The sequence below is a fragment of the Sylvia atricapilla genome, chromosome 11, assembly GCF_009819655.1.
Source record: "Sylvia atricapilla isolate bSylAtr1 chromosome 11, bSylAtr1.pri, whole genome shotgun sequence".
In the NCBI taxonomy this organism is placed as follows: Eukaryota; Metazoa; Chordata; class Aves; order Passeriformes; family Sylviidae; genus Sylvia; species Sylvia atricapilla.
This window is the reverse complement of record NC_089150.1, coordinates 6242742-6259752: the sequence shown is the minus strand read 5'-3', so window position 1 is coordinate 6259752 and position 17011 is coordinate 6242742. Positions and strand designations below refer to the sequence as shown.

The 17011-nt window shown below is 41.3% G+C and overlaps 1 protein-coding gene across 4 annotated transcripts in view; it reads left to right on the top strand.

Annotated features, from left to right (window-relative positions):
* Nucleotides 1-17011, top strand: part of SLC25A26 (solute carrier family 25 member 26) — an 84121-nt gene that overhangs the window by 19451 nt on the left and 47659 nt on the right. For all 4 annotated transcript variants that reach the window (XM_066327219.1, XM_066327220.1, XM_066327217.1 and 1 more), the window contains exon 5: nt 601-648. In XM_066327219.1, coding sequence (XP_066183316.1) covers nt 601-648 — 48 coding nt within the window. The remainder of the gene's footprint in view (nt 1-600; nt 649-17011) is intronic.

Genomic DNA, 17011 nt, shown 5'->3' with positions numbered 1-17011 from the left:
GAAAGTGGCTCCTAAAAACATTGTGGGGAAAATATTATAACACGTTTTCTGAGTGTAAAACTCAGAGAAAGGAAGACATAAATATGTCCTTTAAGTGATCCACTTGAATTTTATTTGCTTTCAAATGGAAACTATTGTGATAACCTTGCACAAGAAGGTCACTAGAACTTCTTTCTGTGACTTGATTCTGCTTTAAAAGCTGATTCTGTCAAAACCATATGTTTTTCCCTATTCATATAGCTGGCCAGAGAACCATAAGCCTTGCCAAACACTTCAATTAAGTGCCCTGTAATAATAAACAACATAATTTTATATACACTTATAAAATAAGTTTTAATTGTTTTGAGTATTTTCAGCTGGTTAAAAATATGAAACATTTGTCTTGATAAAGGCTCTGAATCAAGGCTGAGGAGGTGAAAATAAAACCCTCTGGCACTGTAAATAATGGAATACAGCATACAGTGTTGTAATCAATACAGTCAATTTGAAGCTGAGATGTGACACTTTAGGGCTGTAATGCTTGCCTTGTAATCACCAATAAATTGTGGTCTTTGACAAACTCATTCCCCCTGGATGATGCTTTCTTTTGTTGGTTTACAGGGTATTCAAGGACTTTATCGGGGTTATAAAAGCACAGTATTAAGAGAGGTAAAACACTTGTCTTTTTCTCCTTTATTTTTTTTCAATTGCTTCCTTTGCTTCAGTTTTCTAACAAGAGATAATAGTACAATTGAGATTAGTTGCTCTAACCTTAAGCTCTAAATCCCAGCATATTTCATTCTAGGTAAGTTACCAGCCTGTAATTTAAATAGAATGCTGATAATGAGCACTAAGAAAGCCTTTGATACTTGCAAAAAATCATTTACCATCCTGTCTCCCAGTTGTGTTGCTGCTAAATTGAAAAAGGATGGAAAGGTATATGTTAACATGAGAAAACCATAAGCTAAAGTACTGGAAACTTTCTGAAGTCTTGTGATTGCATCATGTGAACTATATATGCCAACAATGGTGAACTGGTGGCATCAGGCCAAGTTTAGCACAGACAGATTTAGGCTTTCTTTAAATATATTTGTCAGCAGATGCCAAGGGATTATTTGTCATCTGTATATAGAGAGGATTGTGCTCTCTCTCTTTTTTTTTTTTTTTTTTTTTTTTTTTTTTTTAATGTGTGAAAGAAATGCATTTAGTCACCCAGTCTGTAGATTTGATATGGCATTACTTAACTTCTAAATCAGAAGTATTTCACTGATAGAAAAAAAAAATAGGCCTAAAAATATTTTGGCCCACTCAGAAGAAAAATGTTCCTAAACTGAAATCTTTTCATAAATGTTCTGTGAATTCCAGGATTAGTGTCATGGAAGTGTTTGATACGCTGTGTGAACTGAGGGCAGAACTATAAAAGGAGTAGAAAAACCTACTGATAAACTCCCAGTATAAAAATTTTTCAGTATTAAACCCCAGGAGATCATCTTTTGGCACAACAAAGTTGCATGATGTCTGTGTACCTTGAATAGAGAGATCAGGCTTGGTTCCTCGGGAAGCATAAAATCACAGCAAATTTTGGGTTGGAAGGGACCTTAAAACCCATCAAATTCCACCACCTTCCACTGTCCCAGGTTTCTCCAAGCCCCATCCAGCCTGGCCTTGAACACTTCCAGGGATGGAGCAGCCACAGCTTCCCTGGGCACCCTGTGCCAGGGCCTCAGCACCCTCCCAGGGAGGGAAGGGAGGAATTCTTTCTTGGCATGTGACTGGACACAGCCCCTGGTGTCCAGGAAGGGCTCCCTGTGTGACATTTGTGATGTGGTCTGTGTGGGTTTGTCTTCTCCTGATGTAGCTCAAGTGAATAAAGCAGGTTTGGATCTTCCCTCTTTGGTTTTAAACACAGGCTCAGATCTGTGATAATAAAGCCAGTTCCAGAGGCTTTTTAATCTTTATTCAATAGCTCTTGCTTTTAAAAGCCTTGCTTCAGCCTGAAAACTGTTTTCAGGACAGTTAAGTTGGCCAGCTCTTCTTACAACTACAGAATAAAGATGGGTATTACCTAAAATAAGAAACACCAAAGTTAGTGTTCCTTAAAGTGCTGACAAATGCTAATGCACTGCGGTTTATTTTAGCAGTTTTGAGTGTTTAAAAAATTAGTTATTTGTGCAAAGATGACACCTGCTTTTCTGAAATGTAACCCCCACCATAGCTTTGTCCTGTACTTATTTTCTGGCTCACTAAACGTGTTATTCACTCAGATTTCATTTGCAGATGGGCAAAAAAGGCGAATGAATACGAATAATTTTGATTTCTCAGAGGGGTTCTGAATAAATGAATAAATTTAGATCCCATTGAGTACAGATTTTGCATACTAACAGGTAGATAAAGCACACGGTTACTACTGTGTGCTGTTCTCCTTAAAATTTGTTTTGACATATGTCAGGGTGGTAATTAATTTGCAGACCATATTCATGGCACAGTGTGTGACCCTGCTGAGATAACTTGGTTTACTCAAAATGGCAACACTTTTTTTGAAATTTAATGGGAGTATTCTCCATTATGTATATTCATAAAAGATCCTTCAGAACTGATTTCAGTTGAAGTATTGCTTTTTGGGAGAATCTGTCCAATAGACTGAGAAATAAATGATCACTAAATGAAATGTGCTTTCTCTTCAAAATGAAACAAATCATAGGTGATGTTTAAAAAGAAAAAAAAAACACCTTTGAATTTAACACTGTTAAAACTGATGCATTTTTCTGACACTAAATTTTTTAAAGCAATGTCTACACGAGTAACAGCTTTTTGCACCTTCAGCTGGAGCTGTTGTAAGCCTGACATTTAATCTTGGTATTTTTCCTTCTCTTTGAGTACACTTCTTCCTTTAACATCTTTATTTTCAGATAAAAATCTATACTAATTCATTATTTGACACATCCTGGCAGCTACATAACATATACAGGCTGATATTAAATCCAGCTGACTTTCATATTTACAAGGTTTGTTTGCATGCTTTGGTTCTCTACCTACACAAACCCCTTTGTTTAGTTATAATGGAGTGGGAATTTTTGGATAGATGGTCTTCAATACATGATTTTTCATTCAGAAAAATTGGAAGAGGCTGGGAATATTGATGCTTTACAGATGATTATATTCTCGCACTGGCAAAGTTCTTGAGCTAGAGTTTAAGAAAGGTTAATTTTAGCTGTTGCATTGGGATAAAATTTGGTGTCTTGTATCAAGCAGATTTCTGGACAGAGATCTGCTTGCCAGTTGATTGAATTTCAGTGAAAATAAGTTTGTTTATAAATGGAGTGTGGTGTGGAAGCTTCATCTTGCTGTAGCATAGGGGATCTCTTCAGGACAGCCTTACTCTGCTCCATTTAGTTGGCTTTAGCTGCTGTGCTGGTGCAAGATAGTTGTTTCATCCTTCAGTTTTGATTCTCACTCCCCTTTGTCTTCTTAGAATGCTGTCTGAGCAGATGGATATTAGAAGAGAAAGAAGATGACTAAATATGTAATGCTTTTGGAAATAACTTTGAGTGAACATCCAGGCTTGAAAGTTTTGGCTGTGACTCTTTTCACCTTTTTGGTGCCTCTTCTCTCACATCTCCATTACATTTTGGTCTTTACATCTTCCTTTGATGTAGTTACACTGAACTAATCCTAAATGGAAAGGGAGGTGAGGTACAGTGCATCATTCTGTTGGCAGTAGAAGCCTGAAAGAGACATCTGTGCTCCAAGAGGAAGGCTTTTGTAATAAAGCACAAAGTGGGAGTATGGTTATTAGGTTGCTCAATGAGACTTTGAATAAATGGCAGAAATCAGAGGCTGTGAAATGATGTGGAATTCCCATGATGTCATTTCCAAAGCAAATCCCAAGTGAGAATTGCCCCTTCCTATGGCTGTAGTGTACCAGTGTGCACCAGTGTGGAAACTGGATCATCTACAATGATCAGTCAATGAGCAGGTAAATTTATTCACATTTTCCACAACAGACAAAAGTTAACTGGTAAGATTTCCAGCCATCTCATAATAAGGCAGGAGCAGACTATAAATCCACTGCAAATCCTTTAGAATTCCTAAATGGGAATGGAGTTCTGCTGCTGAGATTTTATATAAGCAAATGGAGCCAGATTTTTAATTCCTGCATAATTCATTTTATTAACTATGACCAAGTAGAACATCTGTTAAAATTCCATAATGTTCAGTTCATGGGAAAAAGAAAGAAACCCCTGAGTTCCCATTGGAGCTCTTCCATTTCCGTTCATGTTACAGGACTCCAGCAGATGTCTTAGAGGACATTATTATAAATGAGGGGACAGCACAAAAGAAAGGAAGTGCTTTGTCCAATTTCCCTGTGTACACTGAGTTACTTCACTGGCATGTCTGTGTGCAGGTTGCAGCCTCACAGTAAATCTGGTGTCCCTTCTGTCCTGAATTACCGTGGTTTGGAAGGAGTGAGCAAGTCCGGAGTGGGTGTTCCATGTGCTTTTAATCCAGTTTGTCACTTGTAAAAATACTGCAGATGGACTGGTCTCTAGCTTGGAAGTAGATTCAAAAGGAGCTAAATTAATATTAAACTTTCTTAAAGACAAAGGGTGTGGAGAATGACTGGTTCTCTGTAACTCACAGATGTTTTGGAAAGGGGCTGAGGGTCACTTTCAAACGTCAGTCTTTGCTGTGCAGGTAGCCCTGGCTGAGCTTATCCTCTTAGACTTCTCTGAGACAATTCCAACTCTGCTTGTGTTGGCCTCCATTCAGGTGGAGGTGGCAGGGGGCTTTACTTGTCAATGTCATTTCAGAACTGAGAGCTCTGAGTTTGGAAGGAAAGCCCTGACAAACCTGACCCCACTTGGGTACCAAGTGCTCTTGGCCTTGCTGTAGGTGAGACAGCCAAGTTGTCACTTTGGGCAGTCCCAGTCCTTTAACTTAGTGCAGCTCTGGGCTGGTTTGGAGTTTGTGTTTTTCCCTTTGGTGTATGCAGGGCAGAGCTCTGAGTGCATAAAGGCAGCTGCTGCTGTCTTGGGAGGGAGTGATAGAATAACTCGGGGAGGAGAGGGCCAGCCAGTTCCAAGTGTGCTGCTGTGTTAGTGAGTGGCAGCAGTGTGACAAACAGCAACAAATTCCAGAGAGCCCAGGAGAAATGACATCTCCTGAGGAGGAGGTACTGCTTGTTGTCCAGGTTCCACAGAACCTCTGTCCTTTTACAAGGTGTGTCTCAAACGGGCTGTGGAGAACCTGCAGTGCAGCTTCTGCAGATGAGGAAGGAGCTAGAAGTTAAAAAAAACCCACCAAACCAAACCCACCAAAAAACACCACAACAAAAACCCCTCTCAAACAACTTACTGCCTGGGAGAGGGAAATTAAAGCAACTAGCAGCAAAATGGGCCTTAAAGGCACACCTGCTTGCATTTTCCTAATTTTAAAGGGTTGATGAACAAAGGATGCTTAGAGGGGTTTGTATAAAAATGTAAAACCCAGCTGAGATATGTTGACCCTGTTGACTGAGGGTTGGAGGGGATTTCTGAGGGCTGAGCTCGATAGGGCACACTGCAAACAGGGAGTTTGTTTATCCATTTAAGGTAGTTTTGCGTGCTTTTCTTTTGTTAGGACATCTTTATATAAATATCCTGTTCTCTGAGCTGTTAGAGAGGGTTTTTTTAAGTTTATCTCTGTTGCTGTAGGACAGAAAGAATGTTATTAATACATTCTTTCACTTGCACAATTAAAACTTTGATCTTTTGTCATTCTCTGTGTATTACAAAGCAGATGTCGATAGAAATAGGCAAACAGGACACTATCTTAATACAATATTTGGAAAAATAAACATCCTCCTTAGTGAAATATGTGCAGTATCTGTCTTTTGTTACCTTCTGGAAAACCAAGCTGGCTTTATGTTATTTTGTGACTCTAGATAGGTTGGGTTTAACCAGGAATTTGCCAGGCAGGAGCTGTAACACTGGTTTTTGACTTCTACTGAGCAGCCAAGCGTTTCTTTGGCTTAGGTGTTTCCATACAGAGCATCAGCAGTCTCTTGAAAGGATAGGGGCTGTAAAATGGATTAATGAGCTTTGTGGAAAATTGTGCAGAGCTTATGTGACTTCAGGATTAATGGGAGAAGTTGAAAAAAAAGTCCCTGCTTCCCACTCTTAACATCACTTTGTCTTGGAAAGCCCATTGCTGGAATAGTATCGTCTCTTGTATCCCTTGTATCATCCTAGGTATCAATATTCAAGGGATTTTAATTTTTAGGGGGCTGGGAGGGTTAAAGGTGATTCTTGAGGGGTGGGAGCAGGAGACAAGTCCGTGCTCTGGGATAAGGCCTCAGGCACACCCTGGCTTGTGACCTGGAACACCAGTAAATGGATAAAATTAATAACTCTGCTGCTGTAGATTGTGCTCATTACCTTCTCCCTGCACATGCTGGAATAGTACTTGGTGCTGAAAATGGAGATCTCACAAAGCAGTTGTAAATGACTTTAACAGACTACAAAATAACCCTGGTTTTCCTAATGTACCAGTTGTGGGAAATCGGTTTTGTGACACGCCTGAATGGTGGACAGAATCCTAAAGCAAATTCCTTGAAGTTTGAGAGGAAGGAATGAGGGGGTTTTGCCTTTTTTATTTTTTGGACAAGCATGTTTGCCACCAAGATGTTCTGTTGAACACTCTCTTGCTCAGGCCAGGTGCAGTATCCATATAGACTGGCCAGAAGCAAGATTCAGCCATCCTTGGTGCCATGGGTGTGCTGTTTACCAATGGAGCACACAGTCACTGCATCTCTCAGACATCAGTGAGTATACTCAGATGAAAAGAATTCCATATATGCAGAGTATTCCTGTATTTTGAAAGCTACAGCCTTGCAGCTGGGGTCTTTGAACAGAAGAGCACTTGGAAGGCCATGTGCACTCAAAGCACGGTGTGTGATTTGATAATGCAGATTCTTTCCAGCTGAATGTGTGTGCAAGCAGAGTCTTGCAGGAAGCGTGTCCTGCTCCAGGCTCCCAACAAAGATACCATTTCCATACATTCTCAAAGCAGCTTACGAAAGTGTTTCTGCAAATGCAGCATTCATGGTGTAGGAATGTGTTTTGTGGGTGGGTAGCAGCACTGTGGGCAAGAATGAGTTGGGAAGAAAATAAGACTGTGAAGAAAAAGTTCTGGTTTTCTTTGTGCTGTGATATTTTTGTTTGTTTCTTTTGTTGATTGTTTTTCATCTTTTAAATAACCTAGGAACTCTGTTTGCTACACTGATTTCTACATGTTTCACCATTGTTTGAATTTTTGGCTGAGTGGTGGCTTTTAGCTTTAATTCCTCAGCTGCATTCCAACATGGGCAACTGTATTTTGTCTGTCTAAATACTTTCTTAGGTCTCAGTTCCTGTTTTGCTAAGTTGTAGAATAATCCTGCTGATGGCTGGGGGGTTGCTGGGCTGTTTTTGGTGAAGGCCACTTTTTTTTGGTGGGTGAAGCAACTTCTGTACATGCATGCTGAAGTGGGTAATTCTCCAACCCCAGAAAGACATATATATATGTATAGGGCATATGTTTATATAAAATATGTGCAAATATACACGTGGATGCTTCTATATGGAAAATATGGTATTGCTTTTAATAATCTCTTGTCAAGGGTCTTGGACTCTCTGAAGCAACTAGTCCTGTAAATGTGTGTGATTGGTCTGGAACAGCAAGCAATTTAGCAATTTCCTGAAAGTACAGGACTGTTTCTTCAGGGATGAAATCCTTGCCTGAAGTAGACCAAAACATGATTTTCCAGTGGCATACTTCCACTTGCAGGATCATGCTGCTGTCATTATTAATAGCACTTACCTGTTTTTTCATACTTAGGCTACTATTTTCTGGCTTCTCTGCACCTGCTAAAAAACAGAAGCACAATTAAAAGAATCAGGAACTCAGGAATTGAATCTGTAACCCAAAGATTATGGTGAAGGCGTGAAAAAGAAACCTGGTCTATGGCAGAGAGCTTATGTAATTTATCAATTATGCTAACGATTGGAAGAATGGCTGGAGAAGCACTTGTGAGAGAGTGTCACAGGAACAGTTCTTCCAAGTGACACATCGTCTTAAGACACATCATACTTCAATTGTTTTGAAACACTACCTGCTTATTATCTAGCAGGAAATAGGAATTGATCCTGCTGTTCTGAGTGATGGAGAAGTGCCCTTCGAAAGAGAAAATACTGAAAGCTATACCTTGCTTCAGGACACTTTAAGGGCCAGAATTGGCTAGTTTCAGCGGATGGAATAAATGAAACAGCTTTCTAAGCTTGATCAAAGGGGAATCCCGGGAGTGCGGTAGGAATTCATCCTAGCAGTGAACATTTTTGGGCAGGAAAAGGGAAATCAATGGGCGGATGGCCGTGGGTCCCGCCTGTGGCACTGCCCGCGCTCGGACAGCAGAGGGCAGCAGCGCCCGGCAGGAAAGGCCGGGGAGAGTTCGGGGGGAAACCCGCGGATCCCGGGATAGATCCTGGGATAGATCCTGGGAATAGATCCCGGGATAGATCCTGGGAATAGATCCCGGGATAGATCCTGGGACTGAACCTGGGAATAGATCCCGGGATTGATCCCGGGGCTGATCCTGGGACTGAACCTGGGATAGATCCCGGGACTGAACCTGGGATAGATCCCGCGATTGATCCCGGGATAGATCCTGGGACTGAACCTGGGATAGATCCCGGGACTGAACCTGGGAATAGATCCCGGCATAGATCCTGGGATAGATCTCGAGGCTGGTCCTGGGATAGAGCCCGGGATTGATCCTGGGATGGATCCCGGGGTTAATCCCAGCACTGGTCCTGGGATAGATCCTGGGATTGATCCCGGGGCTGATCCTGGGATTGATCCCGGGACTGATCCCAGGGCTGATTCTGGGATTGATCCTGGGATTGATCCTGGGGCTGATTCTGGGATTGATCCCAGAATTGATGCCGGAATTGGTGCTTTCATCTCACCTCTCCACCCACCTGGAAAGGAAACTCCGCCTCTGGAATGCTGCCGATTTGATTCTGCGAACTGGCCCTGCTGGATTTCTGGGGGCTGAGAGGAAATGGAGTGAGGTTTAGCTTGGGAATGATTTTATGGGCTCCTGTTTTTTAGTTTTTGATGAGGTTTTCATTTGATAGGAATAGATTATATAAGATCTGTATCGTTCTCCATGTATTGTTGCCCCATGGAATAAATGCCCATGTGCCATGAAGAAGAAAAAGGAGGATGTCTGACCCCAACACCTGGCAGTATCTCTGCTGAGACTTCATGGGCTGTGTAATCATCTGTTTCAAATTTTATTTCAACATCACTTTCTGTTAGTGTGCTGCATTTCTTCAGCTTATCTGTTTCTAAAAAAAATACAACTAAATTTATAATCTTTGAGATAATGTGGTATGCACCTTAATTTGAAAATCTCATGTCACTTCTTAGTGACAATGGAGTTGGAAAGGCTTGTGGGAGGTGGAGCAGGGTGGTAACATGATTTTCTTAATTTTTATAGAAACTTAGGTAAAGCAGGCCTGGTGCATGTGCTGCAGATGGAAATATGCTATTAAACCAGGCTCTTATCTCACTTTTATTTTTCTGTTAATTTTATGGAAGCCAATAAAGCATAACCTCTGCACATTTTCTTTTTATGTTGGTTGAATATGTGAAAGCTGTGCTCTTACTTTTCAAAGCCAGCAGGTCTAGAGTTTGGCCTGAATGTTTTGGCATGGCTCTGCAGTGCTGGGGTCCCTCTGCCAGATCTGGCTGTCCCAGGCTTGAATCTTTCCCAGTTAAAGGCTGCTACTTATGCACAATATGTGGACAGATTTCTGTCTTGAGGAGACTGAGGCATCTCAATGCTCTTTCAGACAGAGCAAAGCCTCAAAAAGAGAGAGAATCATAAAGCCAGGATACTACCCCTGTTTTCCCATGGGAGAACAGCCAGTACATTGTATTCTGTGTTTGCATTTGGCATTGTACAGTCTCCTAATGGAAAAGAGAGGGGCAAATAAAGAAGATTCCATGAGTATCAGAATAAATAATATGCTCATACCTCAGTGGGAGGTTATCTGCTCCCTTCTTGCTTTTGCTGATATGAAATCCTGAAGTGCAATAAAACATTTTAGGAGGCTCATGAAATACAAGACCATAGGGCACTTAACTGAATCTTGTCTTGCTGACTTTAATGTACTGAATGCCAATTAAAGCAAAATGTAGCCCATTATTAATTTTGCCACTGGCTACATACCTCAAAAGTTTTGGGAGGATGTTTCTTACCCATTTTTCTCCAACCTTCCCAGCATTTTGCCTCCTGGCCTGTGCAGCTGTGCTGCTGATATCCTTTCTATTTCTGGAAATGACCCATGCAGTTAGGTCAGTTTGTTTTAGCCTCACTCCTTGTTGTTGAAGTTGACTAGCACATTTCCCCTAACTGCATGAAAGCCAGGGTAGACAATCTTGATAAATATGATTAATGGGCCTCTCTGCTTTGCTCTGCAGCTGAAGGCTTCCTGAGATTCTGTGTCAGCTGGGCAACAGCTCCCCAAACCAACCTTTACATAGAAAATACGTCTCAGGTTTAATTATGCTGTTAAAGGTATTCCCTGATTTTGCTGTAGGAAAGTCTTTGCTATTGAAATACAGTAATAAGAGACTAAGGATTTATTATTGGCAGGAAAAGCAGTTCATAAACATGGGTGAGTTTGGATTTCTTAACTCAGTCCTGTTACCTCGAGGTTTGTTTGTTGTGGTTCCCAAGACAGAAGAAGTTAAATCTGGGGCTAGTGAGGTGTTGAATTCCTTTTCCTGATCAGCAGGACAGGAACTATTACAGGAGATAGTGACAAGCAGTGGCAGCTTTGAGTCAATTATAACCTGTCAATACTTGGCATATGTTTCTAAGTTGCTGTCATGTTTATCTCCCATAATGTGACTTAAATATGGTATTCATAGGCTTTGACAGAAGGTGCTTTCTGAAGTATTGTCAGAAAGAAGGCCAAATTAGTATCATATTATCTTGGTGAAAAATGTTATCTAGAGACTCCAGCAGTTATGCAACTGCTTCTTCACAAATAAAATCAATATGGGGGGGAAAATCCCCATAAAATAAAATGTGTGATTGATATTGAGGAACAGTGAGCTTGCACCTCTCTGTTAATCAGCAAGTACTCAAATTTGTGAGGGTATTCTGTAAGTAATCCTTAGAATTCAGAGCCCCTGCATGTGGGAATTGCTGGTTGCAGCACGGGCTGGATCCATCCAGATTTCCTGATGACTGCTCTGCCATTGTAATTGCAGCACAGCAGCACTCTCAATAATTGAGTACAAGTCTTAATAGCAAATAATCCTCTTGAAGTTGTTCCTCCTCCACTGCAATCAGAGGAGAGCTTTGTTAAGGCATTAATGAACAAATTAGCTACTAAATACTGGTAATAACCTATTTCCTAAAGATTGCTTTTTAATTATAGCCTAAGCTGTGTGATTCCTGAAATCACTTCTTTGGCAAACCAGTGTTTGTGATCATTTCCAACCACAGTAATTGGCAAAAAAGTAGGTTTTAAGTCTTTACTGATATCTGAACAGACTTTGCTTCTCTATTCCTGCCTACAGAAATACTTGATCAGTGTTTCTTTGCACTGCTCCTAGTATTTCAATTTAAATGTATTAGGCTGTGCTGTGAAATTATTGGTTTACTTCCACGTACAATATGTAACTTCATTAGATTCTTAGATAGTGTAGATATTTTTTCACTTAACCATTACAAAAAACTTTCCTGTGAAGGAGGAGAAATTAACCACTTTATTTTATTTTTTTTTAAGTATTGGTTAATGCAAACTATTTATTTTGCTAATCTGTGTTGCAGTAACTAATTAGAAAAGTAAATTATGTTTGGCAAGAAGGGATGTTTTTGGTACATTGATTGTTTTTCCTCCCCAGATTTCAATAAAGGCTGCACATCTTCCAGTATATCATCCCACTTCCCTTCAGACCTGACTTTTTTATAAGGGAGCACAGCCGTCAAAATTGGCAAGCCTTAAGCTTGATAATTAGTTCAATATAGTGACCAATTCTGTGAATTACAAGTTCAAAGCAACACATGGACATGGATGAAATCAGATTTTGGCATTTCTCACTTAGATTGTTTCAGGACACTGCTGGAGCTTCTTTGATCTGTAAATAACAACTGCGGTTCAGTGTCTTACTTAAAATACATCAAACGCGTTCATGACTTTTGCTTTTACATGTAGATCTGACTTCTAGTTACAGTTTTGGATCAGACTAATAAAACTGTTCATGTTTTGAGATTTCCTAGAGAAACCTACCGAAGATAGCTCTTCTCATTCTTTATATTTTAAGAAAAGCAGCAAAGACTTCTCTGGTGTGATGTGCACCCCAGACTACATCAACAGATGCTTTGTGAAGTCGAAAGTGACCATTTCCTGTGGTGCAGACCCTCTGCAGCCTGTTGGCAATGTGTGTTTTCCTCTCCTCTTTCAGCTAAAGCAAGTGAACCAAGGGTTTATTTTCACTGTGCAATGTGGTAATCTCATTTCCCTGCTGTATCTTGTACAGACCAGTGTCTTTTGCTAGTTCTGACCTTTTTTGGGGTTTGACCTGTGCTGTGCCAGCCAGCAGACAGCTGGAGGTGACCAGTCAGGCTCTATTTGCTACTCCTTAAAGATACACACAGGTGCTGCCCTAGTTCAGCAAGAGTCACTGCCTTTCAATAGCTGGGTAACTGCACTACCCCAGGCTTCTCAGTTGGTTGTAAAAGAGCTGTGTGATTTCTTGGGAGCAGAGAAATGTGGGGAATTATGGCTTCTCAGTGTTTCACCATCAGCTTTCCAGCTGAGCAACTCCTTTCCTCTAATTTGACTCCCAGTGTTTGGCTTAGAAAAAAGTTCAGCATTCATGGGTGGTGAAATGGGGTTTTTCTGCTCCAGGGTTGTGTAATTGCTCAAGTTCTACACAAAAGAGAGTAGTGTGGGGTTTGGGGTCTGCTGAGGTAGAAAGTTCCTCTCCTCTACAACCCTTAATATACAACTCAATGAAAATTCAGTGCAACCCTCCAGCCCCCCACAAAAATCATAAGCCTGAAACTTAGCTGCAAGACAAGTTTCTTGTCTAAGCATCCCTTGATATCTCACACGTGGAGCTTTTATTTCTGTGGCTGGCAAGAGACAAAACCCAAGCAGGCAGGTTAGATGTTGCCTGATGGGATTAGCCCTGTGTTCTGTCCAGTATCTTGTCTCTCCTTGGGACCAGATGTGGAATCCTCAGGGAAGGCAGGAGGTAGAAAGGTGCCCTGCTGTTTTTCACAGCTGGCAGCTGTTACAAGACAAGCATTCAACCTCCCTTCAGTGCGTCCTTGTTCTTACCAGTGCCCCTGACAAAAATGACTGTAGAAATAGGTACTACAAATCCTAGACTTTCACATTAACCCTTTTAAATGGATGCAGCTGGCTTAGAGTCTCCTTACAGCAATGATTGATATTTTGAGGGGGGAGGCAGCTTATATTTATTATATAGGAAAACAAATTATCTTTCTTAGTTATTCCCTTCCCTCTTTCCTTTCAACACTCTACACAGTTAATTATTCCTGTATCCTGCCTTGCAAAACACCGTCTTACACAGATAAACTTTCAATCTCTGAAAGCCAAATCATGCTCCCATCACTGTTCTCCTGCTGATTTCCCTCTCAGCAGAGCTGTGGGCTGACAAGTTGGTCAAAATACAATTCCCTGTGTGACAGAGGCTTGTGCAGGGTGGCTGCATGATGGTCTCTTACCTTTGTTGCAAAATCTTTTGAAAATTGCAGCTCATTGTCCAGAAATAATAACCAGAAGAACATCTAACAAAGCTGTGGGCAAAGAAGATGTTTCAGAAAGAAATTCTCACCTAAAAAATTCTTGGCAGCTTTGGCACATCTTCATCCCACACCTGTCGTGCTTGGCAGGGGTATTCACTTCTGTATCAGGCCAGGTAAAAAAGCTGTACACATCTAAAAGCCCTGAGTTAAGTAGGTATAGTGTGATATTCCCCAGAGTATTTACCTTTTTAGTGCTCTGAAAATATGCTCATTTTCTGAGTGCTTACACTCTATCCTAAAGTAATGAGTAGGAATTCTATTTTGGATTCACAGCTCTGTCACCAATGCTCAGTTATTGTTTTTTCACTTTGCTCATAGGTTTAGATGTCTGTTTAATTCGTTAATTTTGAATTTTAGATGGCTGAGAGATGCTTATGCTGAATATTTAATCGTACTAACTGTTACTTTGAGAGCATGTAGTGTCTGAAGGAATGAAATTAGAAACTAAGCCCAGGAATTTCTGTGGCAGGTCAGGCACTTCTGGCCTCAGCTGTCATTGACTGGAAGAAGAATAAAGCCCACAGTGCCTCTGCAGATCACTGAAGCATCCCCTTCCCTGATGTTATGATACAGGTCATACACTCTGTTGAGAGACAATATCAATGTGCCTTGTGGATAAATGTTCTCTGGGTAAACTTGAATGTTACTGTTTCTTCTCACCTTTCATGATCCACGTCTCTCAGACTGATGTGAATATGTGAAGTATGAGCTGCTTTGAAAAAACAGAAGTGTATATATACATCTAACAACCATGGAAAAAATGTCTGAGATGTGAACTGGATGCTGTGGTGAAGTTTCAAACACCAGCCAACAAAAGAGCCCTGATGTGTTTGTTTTCATTCCTGTACTTTTGAGAGCCTAGCTCATGATTGTTGATGCCTGGTCCAGAATTTCAGGAGGGTGTTTGAAGGAGGCAGTGTAGTTGTGTGATTTAAGAGACAGGTGAACCACCATGGCAAACTCACCTTGCCTAGGTAGTCCAGATGGCTGTGAGAGAGAATAAATGAGGAAAAACAACAATTTGAGAAGAATTTTGAAAACATAATTAAATCTGAATCCTTCAGGCTGGCAAACCATGGGGAGAGAATTCTGCCCAAGTTCCCACTGGGCTCTGCCTTGTGCAGAGGGATGAAAGGCAAGATGTAAAAGATCTTTAGTTCTTTGTTTTACTCTAATATTTGAGTCAATGTGTGGCTCAGATCCATGGGTCAGGTGAACATAAATTGTGCAGTTGGAATTTATCCGGGCATTAAGTTCACCTCTGACTCACCCCAGCAGTGGTACAGCATTACAAATGTAGTCTTCAAGGAAGGATGAACAAATTGCCTAAGCCATTGGGCACAAACAAAACCTTCAGAATCAGCCAAGAATACCTCCTTGTTCCACTGTTCCCTCACCCCTCGTGCACTGGGATGTATTTATTATGGCTGATGCTAGGAAAATTCAATCTGTCCATTTGTGCTCAGGGTGACTCAAGGTACCTCTCCTTGTTTTGTCCAGCTCGTGTTTAATTCTGTGTCCTATAAAAGATTTCCAGCCCACCAAGTGTGATGAATCTCAGCTCAGCATATGAATATCAGTGGTTTGACAAATTAACCTCTTTTGTTAATATACTTCAGCAGAAGGGAGCATTAAGAAGGGAATGCAAAAGCACCGTTTTCTTGACAGTCCCAGCTGTTTAGGAATTAACTAATTCAGGCCACAGGAATCTGTGCATTACCAAGTGACCTGAGAAGAATGTGTCCTCTCATCTGTGATTTTATTTTACCTTCATGCTCTCCCAAACCCCATCAGATGCACAGAGCTCCCACTAACAGTGAGGAAGGGAGCTTAGAACTTCCAGAAACAAATAAAGCTCAAGTAGATGAGTTGGAAATGGATCTTGTGTGTGTAAGGAAACTACTCTTACTTCTTTTCCTTACAAAGGAATTTCCTTTCTCTGGATTTCCCTCCTGTTTTGAATTTAGAAGGGGAGCAGAGCTGAGTAGTAGTGGTAGGAAGAAGCCAATCAAAGATCCAAAATGAACTTTGTCCTAAAGATCTAGCTGGAAGATCCTTCATGGGTTGTGGGGCAGACACTGTACCATGGGACTTCTTGCTGTGGTTCATATTTGACCTCTCAGTCCCCTTGGAAGTGATGATCTTGAAAGAAGATGGCCTAGAATGACTTAATGTATTTATTTTTCAAAGGCCCATGAATTGCCAACTTTTACTGGAACAAAATACTGTGTATTTAAAGAGAATTCCTTCTTTTTGAGGAGAAATGTGACCTTGATTAAATTATTTCTATTTTTAATCAACTTAAAGGTCCCTGGAACCTCTGAAGTTCTCAGCAGCTGTTCCTCAGATGTCTCGTGGCCTGTTGGCCTCACAGATTTTCCCATCTCCTTGAGAGGACTGAGGACTCTGAACATCCTAAACAGCCAGAGATAATATTTTGTGGCCAAGAAAGACTCAGTGGTGCCCTGGGCTCAGGCAAGCACTCTGTAAATGGTCTCCAGAGCTTCCTCACAGAGGCTGTGTGTTAGAGAACTCTGCTAAAGAGCACTTCAGCCTTGATAGTTGTACACTGATCTCCAAACACTGGATCTTCTTTCTGCTGCCAATCTTTCTTTTGTGTGCTGTGTTTCCTTTGAGAGCAGAATGCAGGCAGAATCTCTTTGGCTCTTGCTTTGCTCTTTAATCCAGCACCACAAACCAGAAATCCTCTGGGTTTAAGCAGCTTCACCATTTATTTACACAGGTCTGCAGCCGCTTTTTGTTTTCTTTGTTGTTTCATCTGTGGTTTCCCCTGCCCCCCCGTTGTGTTTTGGATGGTTCTGTAGGAAATTCTGGAATTTTGTTTAGCTGCCTGCAGGAAGCCTCCCAGTGCATCCACCTTGTCACCTCTGCTCATGGTGCAGTGCAGGACCAGAGTCCTGCTCCCAAAGCCACGCTCCCTGCCCTTTACTGATGTAGCTCTGCAAACAGCACAGCCACAATTTCCTGTCCATCTGTACCCACAACACCTCTGCTTCCCTCTTGTGCTGACTCAGGCTCTGCTTTTGTGGCCCCAAAAGTCTCTCCTCCATCCCTGAGCTGTTGGTTGAGCAGATGGCACCAGGGGCTGGTTGCCAACTCATTGGTTGCCTGGCCAGCAACACCAACAGCTGCTGA